The sequence below is a fragment of the Solanum tuberosum genome, unplaced genomic scaffold, assembly GCF_000226075.1.
Source record: "Solanum tuberosum cultivar DM 1-3 516 R44 unplaced genomic scaffold, SolTub_3.0 scf00237, whole genome shotgun sequence".
NCBI lineage: Eukaryota > Viridiplantae > Streptophyta > Magnoliopsida > Solanales > Solanaceae > Solanum > Solanum tuberosum.
In genome coordinates, this window is record NW_006239161.1 from 233795 (window position 1) to 256567 (window position 22773).

The 22773-nt window shown below is 37.5% G+C and overlaps 1 protein-coding gene across 3 annotated transcripts in view; it reads left to right on the forward strand.

Annotated features, from left to right (window-relative positions):
- LOC102596584 (uncharacterized) overlaps window positions 1–22541 on the forward strand; it is an 81799-nt gene extending 59258 nt beyond the window's left edge. For 2 of the 3 annotated variants that reach the window (XM_015313193.1, XM_006356871.2), the window contains exons 26-47: window positions 718–846; window positions 922–1074; window positions 4032–4649; window positions 4726–4797; window positions 4935–5393; window positions 5480–5663; window positions 5759–6503; window positions 6611–6727; window positions 7300–7573; window positions 9767–9880; window positions 9958–10041; window positions 13104–13154; window positions 13236–13430; window positions 13503–13783; window positions 13877–14245; window positions 14311–14374; window positions 14532–14678; window positions 16343–16447; window positions 16512–16622; window positions 16698–16802; window positions 21450–21519; window positions 21623–22541. In XM_015313193.1, coding sequence (XP_015168679.1) covers window positions 718–846; window positions 922–1074; window positions 4032–4649; window positions 4726–4797; window positions 4935–5393; window positions 5480–5663; window positions 5759–6503; window positions 6611–6727; window positions 7300–7573; window positions 9767–9880; window positions 9958–10041; window positions 13104–13154; window positions 13236–13430; window positions 13503–13783; window positions 13877–14245; window positions 14311–14374; window positions 14532–14678; window positions 16343–16447; window positions 16512–16622; window positions 16698–16802; window positions 21450–21519; window positions 21623–22329 — 5154 coding nt within the window. In that variant the 3' untranslated portion in view covers window positions 22330–22541. The remainder of the gene's footprint in view (window positions 1–717; window positions 847–921; window positions 1075–4031; window positions 4650–4725; window positions 4798–4934; window positions 5394–5479; window positions 5664–5758; window positions 6504–6610; window positions 6728–7299; window positions 7574–9766; window positions 9881–9957; window positions 10042–13103; window positions 13155–13235; window positions 13431–13502; window positions 13784–13876; window positions 14246–14310; window positions 14375–14531; window positions 14679–16342; window positions 16448–16511; window positions 16623–16697; window positions 16803–21449; window positions 21520–21622) is intronic. The other variant, XM_015313194.1, reaches the window with a different exon arrangement.
- Window positions 22542–22773: the final 232 nt, after the last annotated feature.

Sequence of the window (22773 nt, forward strand, 5' to 3'; positions counted from 1 at the left end):
CATTTCCCCTTTATTTGGGAACAATAGATTGACTGTTCAGGACAGGAGTTATTTCTCAGTGGTAACTGATATCTGTTTTGCTGGAATTCATATTTTCTTAGCTGCTGCACGGAACTTCTCTTGCAGGATCTCATATACTCTATATGAATTTCGTCGTTGACATTGAGTGAAGTTATGAACATTCATGCTTCTCGAATGCAGTTTCAAACTTCTGAAATTGAGTTCGGCCCAAATTTTCATTTTCTTTACATGTTAATTGAACCCCAACATCCCTATTTTGGTTAACCCAATGCTTCACCACCAATCTTATATTGTCCCGGCTTTTAAATGTCCTGCTCCTGCCTGCTGACGAAGTATTAAAATATCCACATTGGTTGAGGGAAGGGTTATCGTATCCCTATATGCTTCTGGACATCTTCACCTTATTAGCTAGAATTTTAGTTAAGTTTGGCCTAATATCCATTTTCTTTACAACTATGCTCATATTTTCTTGAAAATAGTGTCATGGTTCTTTTATCCTCACTGTCAAACTCCTTTGCACTGAACTGGGAAGAGTTTCTTTTCATGCTTGTTGTTTCTTTCCAGTATTTCCTTTGTTTATCTTTTGAGTGCAATGAGGTATTGTTCTTTGATCATCTCTACTGCTAATTGTATCACATAATTGCCTGTTTTCTTCTGCTACATACGTTTTGCTAATATGTATATATTTTTCTGTAGTGGAGTTCAAGCGGACCTTTGCTGGAGTTACTTGTGACAAACTTGCTTCTTCACTCAAATGTAGCTGGAAATGAAATGGAGGGTTTGGTGAAGTGTGAAGTCGAAGTGAACTATAATAACATTGACATGGTAGAGATGACAAAATCATGATATATCTTCTTTTGATTCTGATTCACTAATTTCTGTTCTCTATTTGGACAATAGGTCTCGTGGGAGCCTTTCCTAGAGCCCTGGGAAATCCAGCTAAGCATAAAAAGGCATGATGACAGTTCCCTTCTGAGTAGTGATGTTACTAGCAATCTTCATATCAAGTCGACAACTCAACTTAACTTGAATCTTACTGAGTCCCTTATTGAGGTACTTTGGTTTTCTTGTTCTACAGGCAAACCCTATGTTGCATTCATTGATAAAAAATACCAATTGAGAAGTTCTATTATGTTCACCATGGAATTTGGTAAAGCTGTTTGTATCTGTCCTTATTCATTATTCTTTATCAGGCTATCAATGTGCTGACTGTCATTGTGGAATCAATGATAAGAAATAAGCTGTTTTACTTTGGCATTGATAAATGACACACTTGTGAGGGTATGGGCTGTACTCCCTTTATATGGTTTTGGGTAATCTTATCTCATTAACTAGGGTTTAGGGGAGAGTTAGGTCTAAGATCTATATCCTGACATTGTATCCTAGCATGCCTCATCCCTATTTTTGGTTTACCTAATGTTGAACCCCCATGTTATGTTGGTCAGGCTCCAAATGTCAATCCTGGGTGTTCAAAAGGGTGCTGAGAGTCCTTCATTGGTGAAGGACGACGCCCTGAAGTCTCTTTATATGCTCTTGTGTTTAAGTCTAAGGTCCAATTTTCTTGACAGAAGCTCCTTAGACCTTCCCTTATTCTCCCCTTCCCAAATTATTTATTTATTATTTTGTAATTTTCCCTTAAGGTTTAATTGTCTATTTCCAGGCGAAGAAATTAACAAATATTTAATATTGCATTATCAAACACAAAAGTATGTATCAGTTGATAACTTGATATCTAATAACAAATGATCAGTATTATCCACTCATATAAACTCAACCGTGGCTCATAATATGCTAGATTAATTTGCTGCATCTTTGAAAATGATATGACTAAGCATAAATTAGCCAGGTCATCCTTTGGGAAGTGATTATATCACTCAATATCCCCAATCCAGAATTGTTTGGGTCAACTACATTAATCATCTCTGTCCATAGTCAGATATTCATCATAGGTTGGTTACATTTTATGCTGGATGTTAACCTGGCACAACTTGGTCCTCCTTTATTAAATATTGGGACTCAATGTGTTTTACAAAAGCTCAAATAGATGAGTTCCTTGGTTAAAATGAGTGGGAAGGCTTTCTGTCATTCCCTGAGGCTACCTCCTTGACGTAAACACGGGACCTAGGATCACGAGTGACCCCAAGCTAACCCTGAAGGCTTTCTATCACGCCCCGAGGCTACCCCCTTGACGTAAACACGGGACCTAGGATCACGAGTGACCCCAAGCTAATCCTGAAGCTGGCATATCATAAGCATACTAAACACAACTGAATAAAGAGATACTGTGCGGAAGCTAAAACATGAGATAACTGAAAGATGGGGAATATGTCCGATGTATACGCCCCCATCAAAAGGACCCAATATACCTTGTCAGAGGTATAAAGGCATGACTGACGTGATCACTAAATTTGATGCCCACTGAGGGGACTTATACTCCTACGGGGGCACGTAGTTTTGGGACTATGAGGGTACGCTGAACCCTGGTCCAACTCGTTGCTAAGCTTACTCCCAACTGAAAATGTATCTGACACAACATAACTGAAATATTGGATAGCTCAATATTTTGACATGCAAATCTGAGAATGTAACATTTAAGTACTGACAATGTAACATTCAAAAATTGGAGCAAGTATAATTCATGAACTAAATTTTTTTATACAATTAGGGCTTTGAGTTTCGTGCAAGGAACTAAGCAAACTTTTCAAGAAAACAAGCTATTTCGATTTAGGATACTACAACAACTAAATCACAACAATTATCCAAGGTTTTAGAAACCTTAGGTCTAAACAAAATATGGAGAATCAAGAATCTGACTGAATTCTAGGGACCTGGTGGACGAAAGGAATCTACTAGTGAAATCCCACATACCTGGTGACCAAATCTATGGAGAAATCCTTCGATTTCGGGGTTGAAACTTTAAGCAAACCTTCTGATTGTTCTTGGGAAACTGTCGCTTCTTTCTTCTCCTTTTTGCTTTAAGCTTGGGTGATTTTTGGTGAATAAAGGTTCTGGGTATGTTTGACTAAGTTATTAGGCTTAAACTGAATAAACGACGTAGCTTAGACATCAAATGACGTAGTTTAAGTGCCCAACACATAGGGGAAAGGACCAAAACGACCCTGACTTAAATCTGACGAGTGCCACCTACTACAGAACTGACAGGCCGTCGGTTGACCTACCAACCGTCGGTAGGAGTCGTCGGTCAAGCCCTGCCCGACAGGGTTTCACTAAAACGAGCATAACTTCTTACTTGGAAAGAGGATTCAATTATCTTTCATTTGATAGGTCGTGGGCCACCTAATTCATTATGTGCTAAAAGATATGACCGTTTGAAGTTGACCCAACAACAATTTTCCTCTAATTGGCTGTTGACCCTCACCTACGGTTCGTAGGTCCAACCATACGGTCGACCGTGGGTGGGATCAGAGACCATAAAACTTTGGACCCCAACGACGGAACCATCCTACGGTCCGTGAGTCAATCAACGGACCGTGGTTCAAGACCGTATGTGTCATCTTTAGATTCTGAAATTCCCCCAAGTCTGGGACTGAACCACGGGACCCCACCTACGGTCCGTGGTCTATGGTCCGTGGGTGGTTTCCGTTGGTTCTGACACCAAATTCTGGAAAGCTGCATTTTCTATTTTCTTGAGTCCGAGGTGTTACACTTTCCTTTTTAAGGAGAACAATGATCCCTAATTTCGGTAGAGGGGCAGCTCATTACCCACCGAGTTTCAAACCGTGTGCCTCTGGCCTGGGGATTTCTCTAATATATGTATGTGTACACACAGAGACATATATGAGTTCATTATTTTAAATACGCAACTATTGTAAAGTTTTTTGTGTTAAAGAAATACTCATCCTTAGATTCCTTTCATCTGATTGTGTTATCAGATTTCTTGCAATATGCTCACAAAATATTGAATGAATTAGGACATATTGCACCATGTAAAACTTTCTACCGAACTTACTGATACATTTCTCTTTCTTTTTTCTTGCCGTTTGGTGAAGGTTGTTTCTAGGACAATCGAGATGATTAAAAATGCAGGGGATCTGGCGCAGATGGCTGCTCATTCTGAAATCCCATCATTCTTAAATTCTCAGAGAAGTGAAAATCTGGATACCGGGAGTTCTCCTCCTTACATACTGCAAAATTTGACTTCGTTGCCTTTAGAGTTTCATGTCTATCAACAGCGGCAGAGTGGTTATGGCTTAGAAGTATCCTCCATGAAAAGTAGAAAGTATTTACAACCAGGATCTTCTATTCCAGTTTATGTTAGTGAAAGTCTTGAAGATCAAATTTTACGCTATAGTCCGGCCCAATCCTGGGAACAACTTGGTGACAAAAAATCGGTGGAGCCATCACATCATTATATCATTGTTCAACTTGAGGGAACGTCACTTCCTTCGGTTCCTATTTCAATGGATCTTGTTGGGCTTAGGTACTTTGAAGTCGATTTTTCCAAATCATCGAGGAAGCCTGATGTTGATACAACTAAGAATGTTCCAAACAGTAGTATAAACGATGGAAAGAACAACAAAATAGAAGAAAAAAGTGGTTTTATCATTCCTGTAGTGATTGATGTGTCCATACAGAGGTACACGAAGATGGTGCGATTGTACTCAACTGTAAGTGCTAATGCAGGTTATATTTTGTGCAGCTTTGATTTACTGTACTGCTTTACATATTTCTTTTTTATTACAGGTAATAGTATCAAATGCAACTTCTGTGCCTCTTGAAGTACGGTTTGACATTCCATTTGGTGTTTCTCCAAAGGTATATTGGTAAAATGATTAGTAGAAATCTCCGTATCTCTATCGGCAAAAAGGGATATTAGTATCTATTTAGTTTTGACTGGATTTGTGTTCCTACACCTTCATGTAACTTGTCTTTTCCCTTCTTTGTCATTTCAGGTTCTGGACCCCATTTATCCTGGTCAACAATTTCCTCTTCCATTACATTTGGCTGAAGCAGGCCGAGTGAGATGGCGTCCTCTTGGTAATTCTTACTTGTGGAGTGAAACCCACAGTATTCCAAATATTCTTTCTAATGAAAATAAAATCAGCTTTTTGCGCTCCTTTGTCTGCTATCCATCTCATCCGAGCAGTGACCCTTTCCGCTGCTGCATATCTGTGCATGATTGGTGCTTACCTTCTGCTGTGTCACCAGAAAAAGGCTTTTCTTTGTCCAACAATGTTCTAACACAGACCAATAAACCTCATAATAATGTAACTTACATGGTTAAGCCCGAGAAGAGGAATGTGCATCAGTTGACTTTAAGCAGTCCATTAGTATTGAAGAACTATCTACCGGAGACGGTATCTGTGACAATAGAAAATGCTGGTGTTTGTCGTACTGCAGCTGTGTCAGAGGTATGCACTATGTTATAGTAACTATCTTTTTCATGAATTGATTTATTTTACTTTGTGTTCACCAGCACAATTTTCCCCGTTTCCAGGTTGAAACTTCTTTCTTCCATGTTGATTCATCACATGACCTCATAATAACTTTCGAGATGCATGGATATAAACCTTCAGTTGTGAAATTTCCACGTGCTGAAACATTTGGTGAAATAGCCAAGTTCAGCGGAACAAGGTTCTCTTTGTCGGAGACTATTACTTTTGACCCTCAATCATCAGATGGTACTGATTGAATCTTGCTTTCCTGTTCTTCTACCGGTGCCAGCATTATTAGTTCTCTCTTATTATTTTTTATTCTTTAATCTCCACTTTATTAGGTCCTCTTTGTGTTGCAATTGAGAAGGTGATGGATGCATTTTGTGGAGCTCGTGAAATATGCATTTCGGTTCCATTTTTGCTCTTCAATTGCACTGGTTTCCCACTGGTTGTCTCTGAATCCATTAATTGGACAAAAGGCCATTTTAGTGTTATTACTTCTTGCTATGATGTGGACGAGCAGGACTTGGTTCTCCACAAGAAAGATGGTCTGGGCATTTTTTCTTCTAATCAATATATGGATACACCTGCAAATAGCAATAGTCTGCCAGTAGCTCCCTTGAACAATTACCTCGTTACAAAGTCACATGACAGTAAATTCTCTCAGGCGGAATCGATTTATTTTGATAATTCAACAAATTTTCATCGAGGTTCACAGAAGCATGATATATATGCTTCGAAAGCATCGCTTCACAGGAGTAAGTCTTACACAAGCAGTCAATCCAGCTTAAAGTCCTGTGGGTTAACAGAAGGTGATGCTTGGAAGGTCAATTGCCGGATGTATTCACCTAACCCAAGTTCGTCTTCTAGTGAAATTATGGTCAGACTCTGTAGATATCTACCAAATTCACTGATGAATGACATTCCTAATGATTCTTGGTCTAGTGCTTTTGCCCTTGTGCCGCCTACTGGTTCTAGCAGTGTAACAGTCCCACAACCATCCAGGAAATCTGGTTATGTGATTTCTGTTGGTGCTGTTGCAGCACCATTTTTTGGCAGGACAAAAATCATTACCTTCCAGCCGAGGTACTCTACTATGTCAATATTTTGTTATTTACTACTATCTTCAAGGTATTTATATAGAATCTTCCTGCAAGGAATATATCTATAATAAAGCACCCATAATTCTACAGATACGTAATCAGTAATGCATGCAATAAGGACCTGTATTACAAGCAAAAAGGAACAGATGATGTTTTCACATTGGAATCTGGAAGGCATTCTCATATTCAGTGGACAGATACATCGAGGTATATTGTGACAGTGTTGGCATTTTCATTGCTCATTGATATCTCAAGTTACTTCTAAGACTCTGTTTGGTATGGAAGAAAACATTTTCCAGAATTTGTTTTCCAATTTTCCCATGTTCTGTTGAAAAAGAATTTTTGGAAAACATTTTCTTTAGGAAAACAAGTTGCTTAATCATTGCCAAGGTGTCTGCTGCATGACACAGTAACAAACTATTTTGTAGCCACCTCATCCATGCCATCCACTTTTTAATTTGCTATTATCATTGTCAAGGTTACTGTGAAACACTTGATTCTCTTTATGAATTTGCTCGGATCTATAAAGGGTAATTGATGAGGGTGTGATGATTGTGTGAACAGATATTGTTAAATGTGAGGGACCATATGTTGTGGGAAGTCATTGGTAAGATGTCGTTTCTGACACTATTCTTATGAAACAAGTGATTAGTTAAGTCTGGGAGGCAATACGTTTTAATTTTGGACGAACGAAAATCAGAATTGTGATTCGCGTAAATTTCGTTCCCTTTTTTTTCTTCTTATTCTTGTTATTTATTAAATGTGTCAATGTTTCCCAGGGAGTTGCTAGTCTCTATTCAATTTGCTGAACCTGGATGGCAATGGTCTGGTTGCTTCTTGCCAGAACATCTAGGTGATACTCAGGTTAAAATGCGAAATTTTCTCTCTGGTGCTGTGAACATGATATGTGTGGAAGTTCAGACTGCTGATGTCTCAATTAGAGATGATAAAATCGTTGGCAGCCCTCATGGTCAGTCGGGAACAAACCTGATTCTTGTGTCAGAAGATGATACTGGCTTTATGCCATACCGTATTGACAATTTCTCCCAAGAGGTATTTTCCTTCAATGCAATACAATAGTTTGTAACTTTGTATTTGTTAAGTGCCCGGCATTGGTGGTGGGATGGGTTATTTGTCTCCATATATGGTTTTGTGTAATCCTCACTTCATGACATAACTTCTCGGATTGAGTTAGGCCCAAGATCCATTTCTTATCATGGTACCAGAGCAGGCAAATGTACTCAGTTTAAGTCTTTCCACAACTAGATTGTCAAAAAGAAATTTTTTAAGTTCTTGACCCATGAAAAAGAATCTGGTGTGTATATGAAAATTCATTTTGACAATTTTTGGGTTGTGACATGTGAAACTTCGATGTGTGTGGTCTGATACCATGATACAAGATGGATCTTGGGTCTAACTCAACTCAAAAGTTAGCTCATGCCCAAAACCATTTGAGAAAAGACGAATAAGCCATCCCTCAACAAATGTGGGACAACATTATTAGCCACAACAAGACATGAAAAATATTTTCTAATTTTTTTGTTACCATAAGAAACTTACTTTAAAGTCACCTTCAATAGTTTCACCACCGCCACCCTAATTATCTGTCTAAGACGTGTTATCAAAAGCGCAAAAAAGTTCTAAGGTATTTGGGGTTTTACATGCAAATAAAGCGTGGACTGTAAGCGCAAATGGAGATAAAATACAAATATATATATATCAATTGTTTAGTGTGGCCTCTTTGGGAAACACTCATTGGAAGGGAAAAGTATGTCTTAGAGTCTTGATGACAACACCGAAGTGCACATTAAGCTAGGTGAAATGCTCAACGTGTTTTGAGTCTCGCTTCAGGGCCTAAGCGTGCCTTTGATAACACTGGTCTAAGTTTGATTGGAATAAGATAAGATCTCATTGCTGAGTGGCGTAGGATACTAGTAGCAAATTTATATTGTGAACAAATGCAAGGTTGGAGAATGACACCACGAGATGAAAATAAATGTCTAAAACTAGAGACAATTGTAGGATACTGTGACATATTTCTGCAGCAAATTCTTTATATAGATGTAAGCTACCAAAAGGAAAACATTTAACATATATTCTTATTTATGAACAATGGACTAAAGTTATTCAACTAAAAAGAACATAAAGTATCTAAAAGTCTAGTGAATGTCATTGGGTTTGCTCATTTTAAAAAGGTGCATGGGTGATTTCCATCTCTAATTTGCACACTACTGTCCTTGTTTTCCTTGAGTAGCAACTTTTAACATCTAAATAAATTATTGTTTTAGTTGGTTTTTCAACATGGTACCCACATGTGGGAAATTTACTTTATTTGAGGGAAGTACGGTAAGATATCATCAATTCATTTTGTGTGTATCTGACCAGTTAACCTCATCTAAAAGCTTCAGCTACCTAGAGGAGATCCATATCTTATCCAATATATTTTGTCGGAGACCTTTAAGTTTATAATATAAGGAAGGTCGAAGATTTCGTCAAGTAAATTGATATCTTTTCAAGTTTTTCCCCTGGCAGTTTGTTTTAGGTTAAGTATTAAATTACATAGTCATCCCTAATCCTCAGATTAAGATATCTACTGAATAAGGAAATATTGGTTTAATCACTTAGCAAACTCATCAAAATTATGGAATTGATTAGTGAATTGTTCTTTTTTATCAAGTGATGTTTGCATAGATAATAACAAGGCCAACTTGGCCGTATATAAGAGATATACCAAAAAAGGAGAAACTTACAGAATATGGTTTTCTCCAAAGGACACCCAATCCTCTATACAAACAGGAAATATATGGGCCGAAGAAAATAAAGGATCGGAGACTAAATGATTTACCATCACTAAGTCCACTAAGTTCCTCAACTCCCTTGTTTTAGGTGTCAAAAGGATTAGGCCTTTCAGATGTGGTAAAAGTTTACCACCTCTAGGAAGTAAATTTAAACTCAACTGAGAAGAGTGTTAACCTTAAATTATCCTAAAATTCCACCAATTTTTTTAGACATCTTGTGCTCTAGTAGTTTCTCTCCATTCTGGTAATATCAAATCAGAAAAAATGGGATATGGAGTGCTGGTGCCCTTTTAATTTTATAGTTTTATTAATGGTGAAAAACTTGATATATATTTCTGTCCTATGTTACAAGCTTGTTCATTCCAATTTTTTACCAGCATATTAAATGTTAGTTTTCAGCTTAGTTGATCTTTAACTAATTCACCTTTTTCTTCTTTGTTTATTCAAGCGGCTACGTGTTTATCAACAAAGGTGTGAAACTTTTGAAACTATGGTACATTCCTACACTTCTTGCCCTTATGCGTGGGATGAACCCTGCTATCCACATCGTCTCACTATTGAGGTATGTTTTGCTATATTTAAAAGCTAAATGGTTTTTAAGCAGGTCTCTGTTCGTAAAGTTTTCTCTGGATCTTTTAGGTTCCGGGGGAACGTGTTATAGGATCATATGCTCTAGATGACGTAAAAGACTATGCACCCATTTACCTACCTGCCACTCCTGAGGTAATTCACTTTCTATAATTCAGTTTGTAAAGTTTAAGCAGAGTTTGTACTCACCATATTACTTTTTCATACTTTACCCAAATCCTATTCTTGCTGTTGTCATAGCCTGGTAATACCAACACCTGTTGGTTTGTTCTGTAAATTAGAAAATATCAGAAGTCTGTACTTGAATTATTAATTCTAAAATAATGTTGCCTTAAATATCAATTCTGTTGTCTGAACTAGTTAGACCAGTATACACCAATAACCTAATTCTATATAAAAATATATTTTCTTGTAACAAAAGACCAACAATATTTTGCTACAAATATTATCATGAATTCCTTAAAGCCGTTTAAATGGAGCTACAACCTGTTTATTGATCAGTTGGAAAGGAAACATACAAGATAAAGGAGAACTTCAAAAGGGATTATATTTTATCCTCAATTTCGAAAGTGGAAAGAGGACTTTCACTTCCTTAGGCAAAGAAAAAGGATGCCCCCTAATAACCTTTTCCATTTTCGATTTTTTTTTTCTGATTAAAAAAAAATATCAGAACTTTGCTGATCCTATGTTGTTTCATAACTTTGCTCCTGGTTTGTGCATGTATTTGGTGGTGTATATTGATGATATAGTCATAACAGGTAATGATGAAGAAGAAATTACCAAATTGAAACATAACCTCTTTTAGCACTTTCATACCAAGGACCTTAATCAATTAAGTTGCTTCACATAGGAAGTATGCTCTTAATATTCTTGAGACAGGAGTGTCAAATGTAGACCTATTGATACTCTGATGGATCCAAATATTAAATTCTACCAGGTTATAGGAAGCCCTAAGTGATTCTGGAAGATATAGGAGGTTGATGGCAAGTTAAATTACCTCAAGGTGAAACAACCTGACATTGCTTCCTGATATATGTTAGAAGTCAGTTATTGGATTCCCCTTGTGACAGTCGTTGGGATGCAGTTATGTGTATCCGTCGACACATAAAATCTGCTCCAATGAAATGACTGTTACCCAAAGACTGAGAGTAATTTGTTGGATATACAGATGCAAATTGGGCAGGGTTGCCATTTGACAAACGATCCAACTCTGGATAATACGTTGTAGTTGAGGGAAATTTATTGTTTTAGAAAAGTAAGAAACAAATTGTAGTTGCTAGATTGAGTTCACAAGCAGAATATCAGGCACGAGCTATATGTGAACTCATATAGTTCAAGCAACTACATAAAGAATTGAAATTTAGAGAGATTGGTTAAATGGAACTTGTGTGTGACAATCAGGTTTTACTTCATAATGGATCAAATCCATTGTTTCGTGAGAGGCCCTAGCACTGAGAAATTGATTTGTCATTTTCATCATAGAAAAGATACAGTCTCAGAAGACATGTCACAAAGTTCAAGCAGTCAAAGGATCAACACCCAGATATATTCACCAAGCCCCTTGCCACATATAGAACACGTTGTATATGTATTAAGTTTGGTACATTTGGTTTGTATGCACCAGCTTGAGAGAGTATATTAGAATCTTGTGAATATACTCCCTCCGTTTTAAAAAGAATGACCGCTTTTCCTTTTTAGTTTGTTTCAAAGAGAATGACCCCTTTCCTTTTTTGGAAATATTTTAATTTCAACTTTCCACATGGCATGTTTAAGGCCACAAGATTAAAGGGCATTTTGGTCATTTGACATAACTTTAATTTAGGACGACAAGATTGAAAAGTCTTCTTTATTTTCTTAGACTTCGTGCCAAGTCAAACTAGGTCATTCTTTTTTAAACGGAGGGAGTAGTATGTAGCTTGTTTGTTCTTTTTAATTATGTATTGTAGTTATGTACTAATTTTCTCTCCTTCCCTAAAACATGTACAATTAGTTATTTGAAACCTCATTAGCCGAGGGATCAATCAAGCTTTGTTTTCTCTCAATTTCTCTTTCACAACATTCATGCAGATGAAGCGAGAAATAGGGCAAGTTGGAGCATAAAGATCCAAATAGGCGATGATGATACAATTTAGATAGGATTATGTTTAGCCATGTTAATATATTTATCTTAGAGTTAGGCGATGAAGGGGAGTCTTGGCGTAACTGGTAAAGTTGTTTCCATGTGACCACGAGGTAACCATTCGTCCTGTGGAAACAGTCTCTAGAAGAAATGCAGGGTAAGGTTGTAGGTAGACCCTTGTGGTCCGGCCCTTCCCCCATACCCCGCGTATAGTGGGAGCTTAGTCCACCGTGCTTCCTTCTTAGTATATTTAGTTTACGCCCAATGCCTTCTACGAATCTTTTAGGACTGTCAATGATTTATATTCCAATAGTAAATAAAGAGGACTTTGTGTACCTTTTATTTATCTTTATATTTTATTTAATATTGGATTAAGATGACCTTAAAATATGGACAATGAGAATTTATATAGCCTATCTCAACTTATTTGGAATCAAGACATATTTGTTGTTGTTGTAGTATATATATATATATATATAATTGAAAGCAGAAACTGCACGTGTCTGTTTGTCTTGTTTTGTTCAATTGTAAGAGATCCTTGATATCTGTTCTTAGTGAATGGTTTTCCACTTTTTGTATGGCTTCATATATAAGGTAGTTTTCTCAACTGGTCGGCATTTGTCACATTATTTTTCAGTACATGCTGAAAAAGTACCTTGTGATTTAAATCACTGACACATGAAATGTTGTAAGATACTTGCTCAAAATAGCAGACAGGTTATATCCTTGTGAATTGGAGAACTTGGATATATAAAGTCGAAAGTCTGGCTTGTGTGTAAAAGAGAATTGCAGAATACTACAATCTTGTACTGATCCAAAAAAAGTACAAAGTCGATAGTTGATGATCTCTGCATTGTGGTTCTTTTATGTTGCTTTCATCTACTAGTGCTTTCCTAAGGTTTAACAGCCTTACCATTCTCTTATTTTGTTTTGTAACAAGTTCCCTTATCATTCTCTTTATATTAATCACAATTCTCTATATTATATTTTATATGAGACCATAATTAATATTTTTCCAGCCATTTATATGCTAATCTAGTTACCTTTCTTACACATGACGTCTGCTTACTTTTTTCAGAAGCCTCAAAGAACTCTGATTGTGTCTGTCCACTCTGAAGGGGCAGTCAAGGTGCATTGATGATGCTTTAAATTTCAAGACCATCATTCTTTTCATGTCTCTTTTATAGTGAGTTTTATTTTACAAATACAGATTCTGAGCATCATTGATTCAAGTTACCATGTATTGAGTGGTTTGAAGGGTCCGCACATCTATGAGTCTAAAGATAAAAAAAACCAGATAGTGAAGCACGAAAATTCTGCTGACTACAAGGAGAGAATATTGGTGGACATTCCTTATGTTGGCATCTCTCTAATAAGCTCTATGCCAGAGGTACCTTCTATAGTTGTAAGTGAAGATTATTAAATTGTAAGCTTCAATGCAAAATGCTTTTGAGTTGTCATACCAATTCTTTTTCAGGAACTATTTTTCGCTTGTGCAAGAGACATCACAGTTGATTTCACCCAGAGTGTAGATCAACAGAGATTCTCCTTGCAAATCACATCCTTGCAAATTGATAACCAGTTAACATGTACACCTTACCCTGTCATCTTGTCGTTTGATGTTAGTAAGGGTATTACTAGTGGAATTAGGGCAGAAAGTGTTTTGGAGAGCTCACGAGAACCGGTTCTTTCATTGGTGGTGACAAAGTGGAAGAATCGGTATCTGTCACTTGTTTCCTTCGAGCAGATAAATCTAAGGTCTGTAACTGATTCAAAACAAATGTACTGGTCTCGAACTCTATCAACATTTATTATGTTGTATCACTGCCTGACTAGTCTATTTTCTTGCAGAGTGGCAGATTGTCATCTTGAACTTGATCAGGATGTAATCTTGAGTTTGTTTGATTTTATTAAAACGTTATCTTCAAGGTTGCAGAGCAGAGTGTTACAGCACTCTAATGCAACAGACCATCATCTTTTTGATGGTGTTTCTATTATGAACACTTCTAACTCCATAGATTGGGCACCCAAGAAATCAAATGTGAATGAATACTACTCAGTTAATATTCCTGTGTTTCAAGAAAGCAGCAATAGGACCTCTTTGCTACCTTCGATAGTCCCTATTGGAGCCCCCTGGCAACAGATTCACCTTCTAGCCAAAAAGCAGAAGAAGATTTATGTTGAGTTGTTTGATGTGGCACCAATCAAGTTGACTTTAAGGTAATTCATATCATGTTTTCATGTGACTTTACTGTATGCTTATAACATTGAACTACTTCTTGTAGTTTCTCCAGCAGTCCCTGGTTGCTTCGAAATGGAGTGCTTACATCTGGAGAATCTCTTATACATGTAAGGCTATATGAAGGATGGTGGAAATTTGATGATTTTCTAAATTCTTAATCAGCTTGAGAAACCATCTTATAACAATACTGTTTATTGCTAAATTTCACTTAGCAAAATTCATTATATATGTGCTTCTCAAGACATAGGACATTGACTTTCACAGAGGGGTCTTATGGCACTTGCTGATATTGAGGGAGCACAAATTCACCTTAAACAAGTAATCCTTTCACATCAGCTAGCTAGCTGGGAATCCGTTCAAGAGATACTTGTCGAGCATTACACACGACAATTTCTTCATGAGATGTACAAGGTAAATTTCGGCACACCTTTAACTGTCTTCCCTGTAGTTAACTACTTAACCTCTGCTCCTCCTTCAGTAGATGGGTAGATGGAGAATTTCTCTCCAAATTCTCACACTCTTGTATAACTCAATTGACTGAACTCCTGTCAGAAGTGTGCGCACCACTCTGTTGCAGTTTTACTACCTATTCTTGAGCCCCGTTGAAAGAAAATTTCAGTACTTAAGAGTCGTCAGGCTTAGTCTGTAACATGATCTCATCTCTGCTAGGGATTTCAGTGGACTAGTTTCAGTAGAAGAGTTAGAGAATTTGAACACTCAGATATTCTAATCTAAAAAGAAAACATTGTTCTTGATACTTCTCCGGGCAAAACCCGACTGCTCCTTGAATATTAGGTCTAGGTTAGAGCATCCCAGTTCTGACTCCTGATACAAATGTCAAGCAGAATTTCAGGTCCCGGTATAAAGCTTGAGGAGTTGAGTCTGCAAAAGGTCTAGGCTTTGCTTGCACTACATATCTGATCTTGCAATGTGAGCTTAATTGAAATAGAACAAGCTTCAAGAAGTCTCATTATATTCAATTTGTACTTTAATGTGAAAGGTGTGTGAAGAGAGGTAATTCCAATAACAGCCTAAGTTTCTCAGTGGATATTTTAGACATTGTTACCCATTCTCAACTGGTTTTAGGTGGAAGAGTTTTCTCCACTGTCTGTCTTTGCTGGCATGGCAGAGATTCCCTGTTTTGCTTTTAGGACTCCCTTAGCTGTGCAGAATGTAGAGTAAAGAGAAGGGGAGAAGAGCTTATCCGATCTACCAGATGTAAATGTAAAATATCTTTAATTGGTTGGACCAAAATATACTCTGAACTTTGTGGGAAGACTAATAGATTGAGAATCCAACTTTAAATTATCTGTCAAGGAACCACCTCGATTGCATGTTGTGTTTTGATTGCCGTGTTTCATATTTTTGTACGGGAACTTCTATGGTGTTATACTCAAGAAGATTGTACTAGTTACCTCATTGTTGGTGCCCAATAATTATTCTTCATCTGCTGTAACACCTAATGATGGCATCTGGCTTTTAATCAAATATCTGGCTTTCTTTTAGGCATTACAGATTCTTCACATCATAGTATCTCTCATTATCAACTATCCCAAATGCCTTGGCTATAACTCTTAAAGCTCTATGTAATGTCTCTAAGAGAAAGAAAAGCATAAGCTTGAAGAGAAGAGAGAAGAACCCTGGGATGCTGCAGGAATTAGAGGTGGGAAAACCTAGATATCTTACTATGACTAGACCTGACAATCGACATTACTAATGCTTCTGAACTTCAATCCATTTCTCCGAATACCTAAAACTGGAAGTAGTTTTCCAGCTTAAAATAGTACTTGCTTTTAACTGTGGAATTAACAAATTTCTGTAATGATGTCATACTTGTGATGATTCATAAAAAACCTTCCCGATTAAGTGTTGTTTGTCACTCAGTGCTATTCAGATGAACTAAATTTGTTGGTTTCCGTGTAAGTATCCATTTGCCTATGTTGGTAAATGATTGAAATAGCCAAGCTTTGATTTATTATCTTCAATCTGATAGTTGCTCATTTATTAACTGGATAATTTGTTTCTTGCAATGGTCTTAGTGGTTATGGACAGTGAAAAATGGTTGTTTGCTGCAGGTATTTGGTTCAGCAGGAGTTATCGGAAATCCTATGGGGTTTGCAAGGAGCATGGGTCTTGGCCTCAAAGATTTCTTGTCAGCTCCTGTACAAAGTGTTTTCCAGGTACCCTATGCATTATCTGCTCTTTTATCCTTCCAACTAGATGTAAACCCAGCTCTTTCTGCAGACTCGTGCAGGGTTTATTAAAGGCATGGCACAAGGGACCTCTAGTCTTTTGAGTAACACCGTCTATGCCTTAAGTGATGCTGCCACCCAATTCAGCAAAGCTGCACACAAGGTACTTTTGCATCAAATAACATTTTCAAATTCTGTATGTTATCTGACCCTCATATTAATTTACTTCATCTTGTAGGGTATCGTGGCATTTACTTTTGATGATCAGGCTGTCGGAAATATGGAAAGACAGCAGAAGGGAATATCATCCCATAGCAAAGGGGTGATAAATGAATTTTTTGAGGTATATTATTTTCAGTTCTTAGTCGCATGGGGATAGAGGCCTATTCACTTCCTCTTTTATTCCTTCGACTCTTCTTGCCTTTAGAATAATATAGCTCCTTGGAGTCTCACTGTATCTTATGTGTATCAAGACGTCACCGCTAAAGAAGGATTAGCGTGTATTGACAGTTAATGTCTTGCAATTTTGATTCATTTCTTTTTTGCAATTCATACCTAAGAAAGGGTTGAAAGAAGACTTGTTGGGTGGCAAAAGAGGTATATGTCAAAAGATGGAAATGAAGTGTTCATGAAGAGAACCCTGTTGAGTGTTCATCAAGTTGGTGCTTTATTTCCAAAAACCCGGGATAGGGAGTTGGTCAGTTTCTTATAACATTGTCTGGTTGTTGTTTTGTTTTTTAGTAAATGTGAGAAGTATAGGAGAAAAATATTATTGAATTGTGTATCTACATTATTACACAGAGACTCTATTTATAGACACTATAATACAATTCCTTACCAAGTAGGATACTATATATTATTCCTATTCCTATTCTAAGTAGGATTGTGTATACCTATTCCTTTTCTAACACTCCCCTCAAACTGGTGCATACAAATCATATGTACCTAACTTGTTGCAAATGTAATTAGTACGAGGACCATTGAGGGACTTGGTGACGATATTGCAAGTTAACCACTTGACTTCACAAATTTTGTAACAATATCTCTTTTCTCTGACAAAGTGACTATCAATCTCAACGTGCTTAGTCCTGTCATGAAACACTAGATTTCTTGTGATATGAAGGGCCGCTTGATACACACAAGTTCCATATGACTGATTTTTCCAAACTTTAGTTCTCTCAGCAATTGCTTGATCCAAACTAGCTCGCAAGTTGCTACAACCATTGCTTGATATTCTATTTCTGCACTAGATCGAGTGAGCAACCATTATGTTTCTTACTCTTCCACGACACCAAATTACCTCCTACTAAAACACAATATTAGGATGTAGAACATCTATTAGAGGGTGATCCTGCCTAATCAGCGTATGTATGTCCGATGATATGGTCATAGCCTTGATCCTCGAAAAGTAGTCCTTTATCGGGAGCCGACTTTATATATTGCACAATACGAGTAACTGCATCCCAATGGCTATCACAAGGGGAAGTGGAAAGTCCTCTTTCAGTTGTGGTCTAGTTGCGCTCTGTCGGTGAAAACCTCCTACTTCACAACAAGAGATCGTATTGGTGCTATCTTGTTAAGAGGTCGTAAACTTAGGGCTTAGAGCCTTATGCTCATCCAAGAGAAAGATTCCATCCCATCTTCAAAGCAATGGTCTGCGACTCCGCAGCTTGCTTAGGTTAGGAGATTCTGATTTTTGTTCTATCGTTAAGAGAAGGATCATAAGCGTAGTCCCAAGTTAAACAACTTAACATCCACAAGAAAAGAGATGTCAGGTCTAATTACGGTGAGATAATTCAAGTTTCCAACCTATAGTCTATACCTTTCCGGATTACTAAGTGGCTCCCTTTGTCCTGGAAGGAATTTAACTTTTGGATCCATAGGAGTGTCAATGGGTTAACATCCCAACATTCTTGTCTCTTTAGAATGTCTAACGCATACTTGCGCTGAGAAATAACAATACCGTATCTAGATTGAGCAACCTCAATACCTAGAAACTACTCTAGTCCACCGAGGTCCTTAGTCTGGAAATGTTGAAAGAGATGTTGCTTCAAATTAGTGATACCGTCTTGATCATTAACCAAATAAATACATAGATTTGGTGTTGAATGCTGACAAAACACAAAGTGATCGGCTCCATTACGAGTCATGCGAAACTCTTGAATTACTGTGCTGAATTTTTCAAACTGGGCTCGAGGAAACTATTTCAGACCATAAAGTGACCTATACAATCGACATACAAGGCTAAGACTCTCAAGATTACTAGATAGGCATTCTTAGCATTCTTACTATCCAACTGTTGAAGAAGCCAATGACGAACGATAGCCATAGATAGAAAAAGATGGATAGATGCTATTTTATCCACGAGAGTGTAAGTGTCACTATAATCTAGCCCAAATATTTGAGTATACCCTTTGGCAACAAGGTGAGCATTTAGCCGATCAACCTGACCATCTAGACCAATTTTGATTGCATAAACCCAGTGGCAAGCAACCGTATATTTACCTATAGGAAGAAAGACAAGCTCCCAAGTACCACTCGTATGTAAAACAGACATCTCATCAATCATAGCCTGCCTCCATCCAAAATGAGAGTGTTTCACCTATAGTCTGAGAAATGGAAATAGAGGACAAAGATGATCCAAAGGCATAATGTGGTGAATGATGATGATAACTCAAGAAAGTATAATGTGGGTTAGCATTTCAAGTGGATCGTATACCTTTTTGAAGTGCAGTCGGTTGGCTACAAGGAGGCAAGTCTGTAGTAGGAGCAGGGTCCAATGCATGACATGAATCATCTGAGACTAGTGTTGGATACGGACGACAATGATAAGTCTGGAATGGTGGCACAACAACTGGAGATGTAGAAGTAACTGCAGATTCCTCAAAAGTCAGTACATGTACGACCTGAGGTATGAGTAAGACCTCAAGACATCAGGATGATCAAAAGATGTATAGTAATGTTGAGATTCAAAGAATGTGACATTGGCGGACTTCAATGGGTTATCGGCTGAAAAAGATTCTATCATATGGAAACACACTCGAGATGGAAGCCTTTCTGTTAACAAGCTATATATTAAGGAGGTGAAGGAGCATCCTGGTGAGCTTGGCCCCTGGAAGTAGATTTGGAGGAACAAGGTGCCAACCAAGATAAAGTGTTTCTCTTGGTTGGTTGCTAAAAGAGCATGCTCCACACATGAGAAATTGAAAAGGAGGGGTTTCTATATTGCCTCTTGGTGCTCTCTCTGTAATGAGACTGAGGAAACCAACAACCACTTGTTCCTCCATTGCAGAGTGACAACACAATTGTGGAACCTTTTTTTGGGACCAACACATGCATAACGGATTATGCCTGAGCATACAACAGATCTACTTTGCTGATCCAGCAGAAGGGGGAGAAAATCTAAGAAAAAGTGGTGGAATATAATACTATCATGCATTTGGTGGTCTATTTGGAAAGAAAGAAATAGCAGATGCTATTATAACAAGGCTAATTCAATAGAGAAAGTCAAATGGAACTGCTTGACTACTTTTTATTTTTGGTGTAAAGAGGAAGGGATAGAAGAAGATGCAAAAATTTTGGATTTTATAGGCACTTTGTAATCTGTTAGCCTTTTTTGTTTTTCTCTCTTGTTGGAAACCAATTTTTGGAGGTCTCCATCATGTCCTTAATGTTGAGGAATACAACATTATCTTTCTAAAAAAAAAAAGTATCGATGAAGACCAGATAAATAACAACGATGCCCTTTTTGAACTCGAGAGTAATCAAGAAACACACATTTGAGAGCATGAGGGATAATTCATCTTTCTTTGGGGCTAAGTTATGAGCATGTTCTCCCAAAGACACGAGGGGGGATAGAGTAGAGATGTGACTGAGGAAATAGTATGGAATGTGGAACCTGATTCTGAATAGAAGATCAGGGTATTCTATTAATTAAATAATAAGACGCAAGAACTACATCTCCCCAAAAATGCAACGAAACATGGGATTCAATGAGAAGTGTGAGTAGTCTCAATGAGATGCTTATTCTTCCTTTACACCGTTTTGTTGAGGGGTGTACGACATCTTGTTTGGCAAATAATTCCTTGGTGAGTCATAAACTCCTAAAATTGGGAGGACAAGTGGTCTAAGGTATTATCACTACGAAAACTATGAATAGAAACTAAATGGTCATGCCAAAATTCAAGTTAGTGGGGAAATTGATGATGATGTCACATTGTATTGGTACAAGGTGGATGAAATGGAGCTCATCTCCAGAGTTCTGTGTGATAAGAAGATGTCACCAAAACTTAATGGCAAGATCTATAGGATAGTGGTTAGACCAATAATGTTGTATGGGGCAGAGTATTGGCCCGTCAACAATTCTCATGTTCAAAAGATGAAAGTTGCAAAAATGAGAATGTTGAGATAGATGCATGGGCTTGACGCAACTTCATCTTACCAAGGACATGACGTTAGATAGGAGGTTATGGAGGATACATATTAGGGTCTAGGGTAAGTAGATAGTTGAGTGTTGTCTCGCTTACCCTTTCATACTAGTAGTCATTGTAGTTTCTTGGTCTTCCATTTCTGTTACTATCTGTTGTTTCTTCTACTTCGACTATAGTATTATTTTGTTATAGTTATTGTTCTTTTGTTCGATGGCTTTGTAATGCTATCTTTAATATTTTGTCGTCGCTTCTTCACTTTGGTATTTCTTTCCCGAGTTGCTTTTCAATGCTTTTCATTGAGCCGAGGTCTTTCAGAAACAACATATCCTTCCGAGACCCCACTTGTGGGATTACACTGGGTATTTTGTTATTTTTGGTGCACTCGTGAGATTTCTATTTGTACGGATGAATGTCTGACCATGGTAGAGAACGATCAACTTTTGTAGGTTCTCTTTTTTGGTTTACTACTTTTATATGGGAGTTTCCCCCTTTTATTAATAAAATTATTCCTTCATTAAAACAAAATATTAAAAAAATTGGTACCTATTTTTGATTTGTAGGGTCTGACTGGCCTATTGCAATCACCTATTAAAGGGGCAGAGAGACATGGCCTTCCAGGAGTTCTCTCAGGTATCAAGTTTATCCATGCTATTCTTCTGGTCACTATTGCAGGAAAATTGAAGCTCCTGGGAAGTGAAAGGACTTCTCTTAGATAGTATATTTTTTCTTGCAGGTATAGCTCTTGGAGTGACTGGACTGGTGGCAAGACCAGCAGCCAGTATCCTTGATATCACCGGCAAAACTGCACAAAGCATCAGAAATCGGAGCAAACTGCATAATCTGGGATCTCATCGCTTTAGGGTCCGATTGCCAAGGCATTTAAACAGAGAACTTCCTTTACGGCCATATTCTTGGGAAGAAGCAATTGGAGTATCTGTACTTAGAGAGGCTGAAGACCATATTAAGCTCAAAGACGAAACATTAGTAGTGTGTAAAGCTCTTAGACATGATGGGAAGTTTGTTATCCTCACTGAGAGACTTATATTAATCGTGTCTTGCTCCAGTATAGTAAAATACAGAATGCCTGAGTTTCAAGGAGTGCCTGCTAACCCTGAATGGTTGGTAGAAACAGAAATCGGGATGGATAGTGTAATTCATGCTGATAACGACGACGATGAGGTAGATATTGTGGGAAGTAGCTCAGACGCATTGTTAAGGCAGAACCATATCTCACATAAAAGAAGCTGGGGACCAAAGGGAAAGAGATGGAACAACAATCCTCGCACATCGCTTCCGCTACTCCAGACTAATTTGGTTTTCACATCAAAAGATGAAGCAGAAGACTTCCTGCAGGTACTTCTATCTACAATTGACAAAGCAAAAGAACAAGGTCGGAGCTCTGTGCATCTTCTTCATCAAAGTAGTCTCAGACAACTATAGAAAGATGTAAAGGATCCAAGTAATTTTCCATCTGTACATTGTACATTATGTACATAATCTACTTTACCCCTCTTCTGTTAATTTATGTCCATAACTGTTCAATTAGTGTAGGACTTCCAATTCTTTATAGGCACAGTCCTTCTCTCGCAGACTCTTCGCAAATCAACGATAGTTTGAATCAAAATTAAATGAAATTGTGTTGGTTTTTTTGTTTTTTTTGTCAGTGGATATACAGAAAATGATGGTCACTACGAAATTTTACCAAGTTTGTTGTATATTGGTTGAGCTGCGATGCATGGTGATATGATTCTTAGGAAATCTTCCAATTTTAATTATATTTTGGGAAATTCACTTCTTAATTCATAAGGTAAAAGTTTTAACCCTTGAACCCTGATTGATTTCTATTTAGACGGAGATTAAATTCAACCAAACACAAGGCGGACA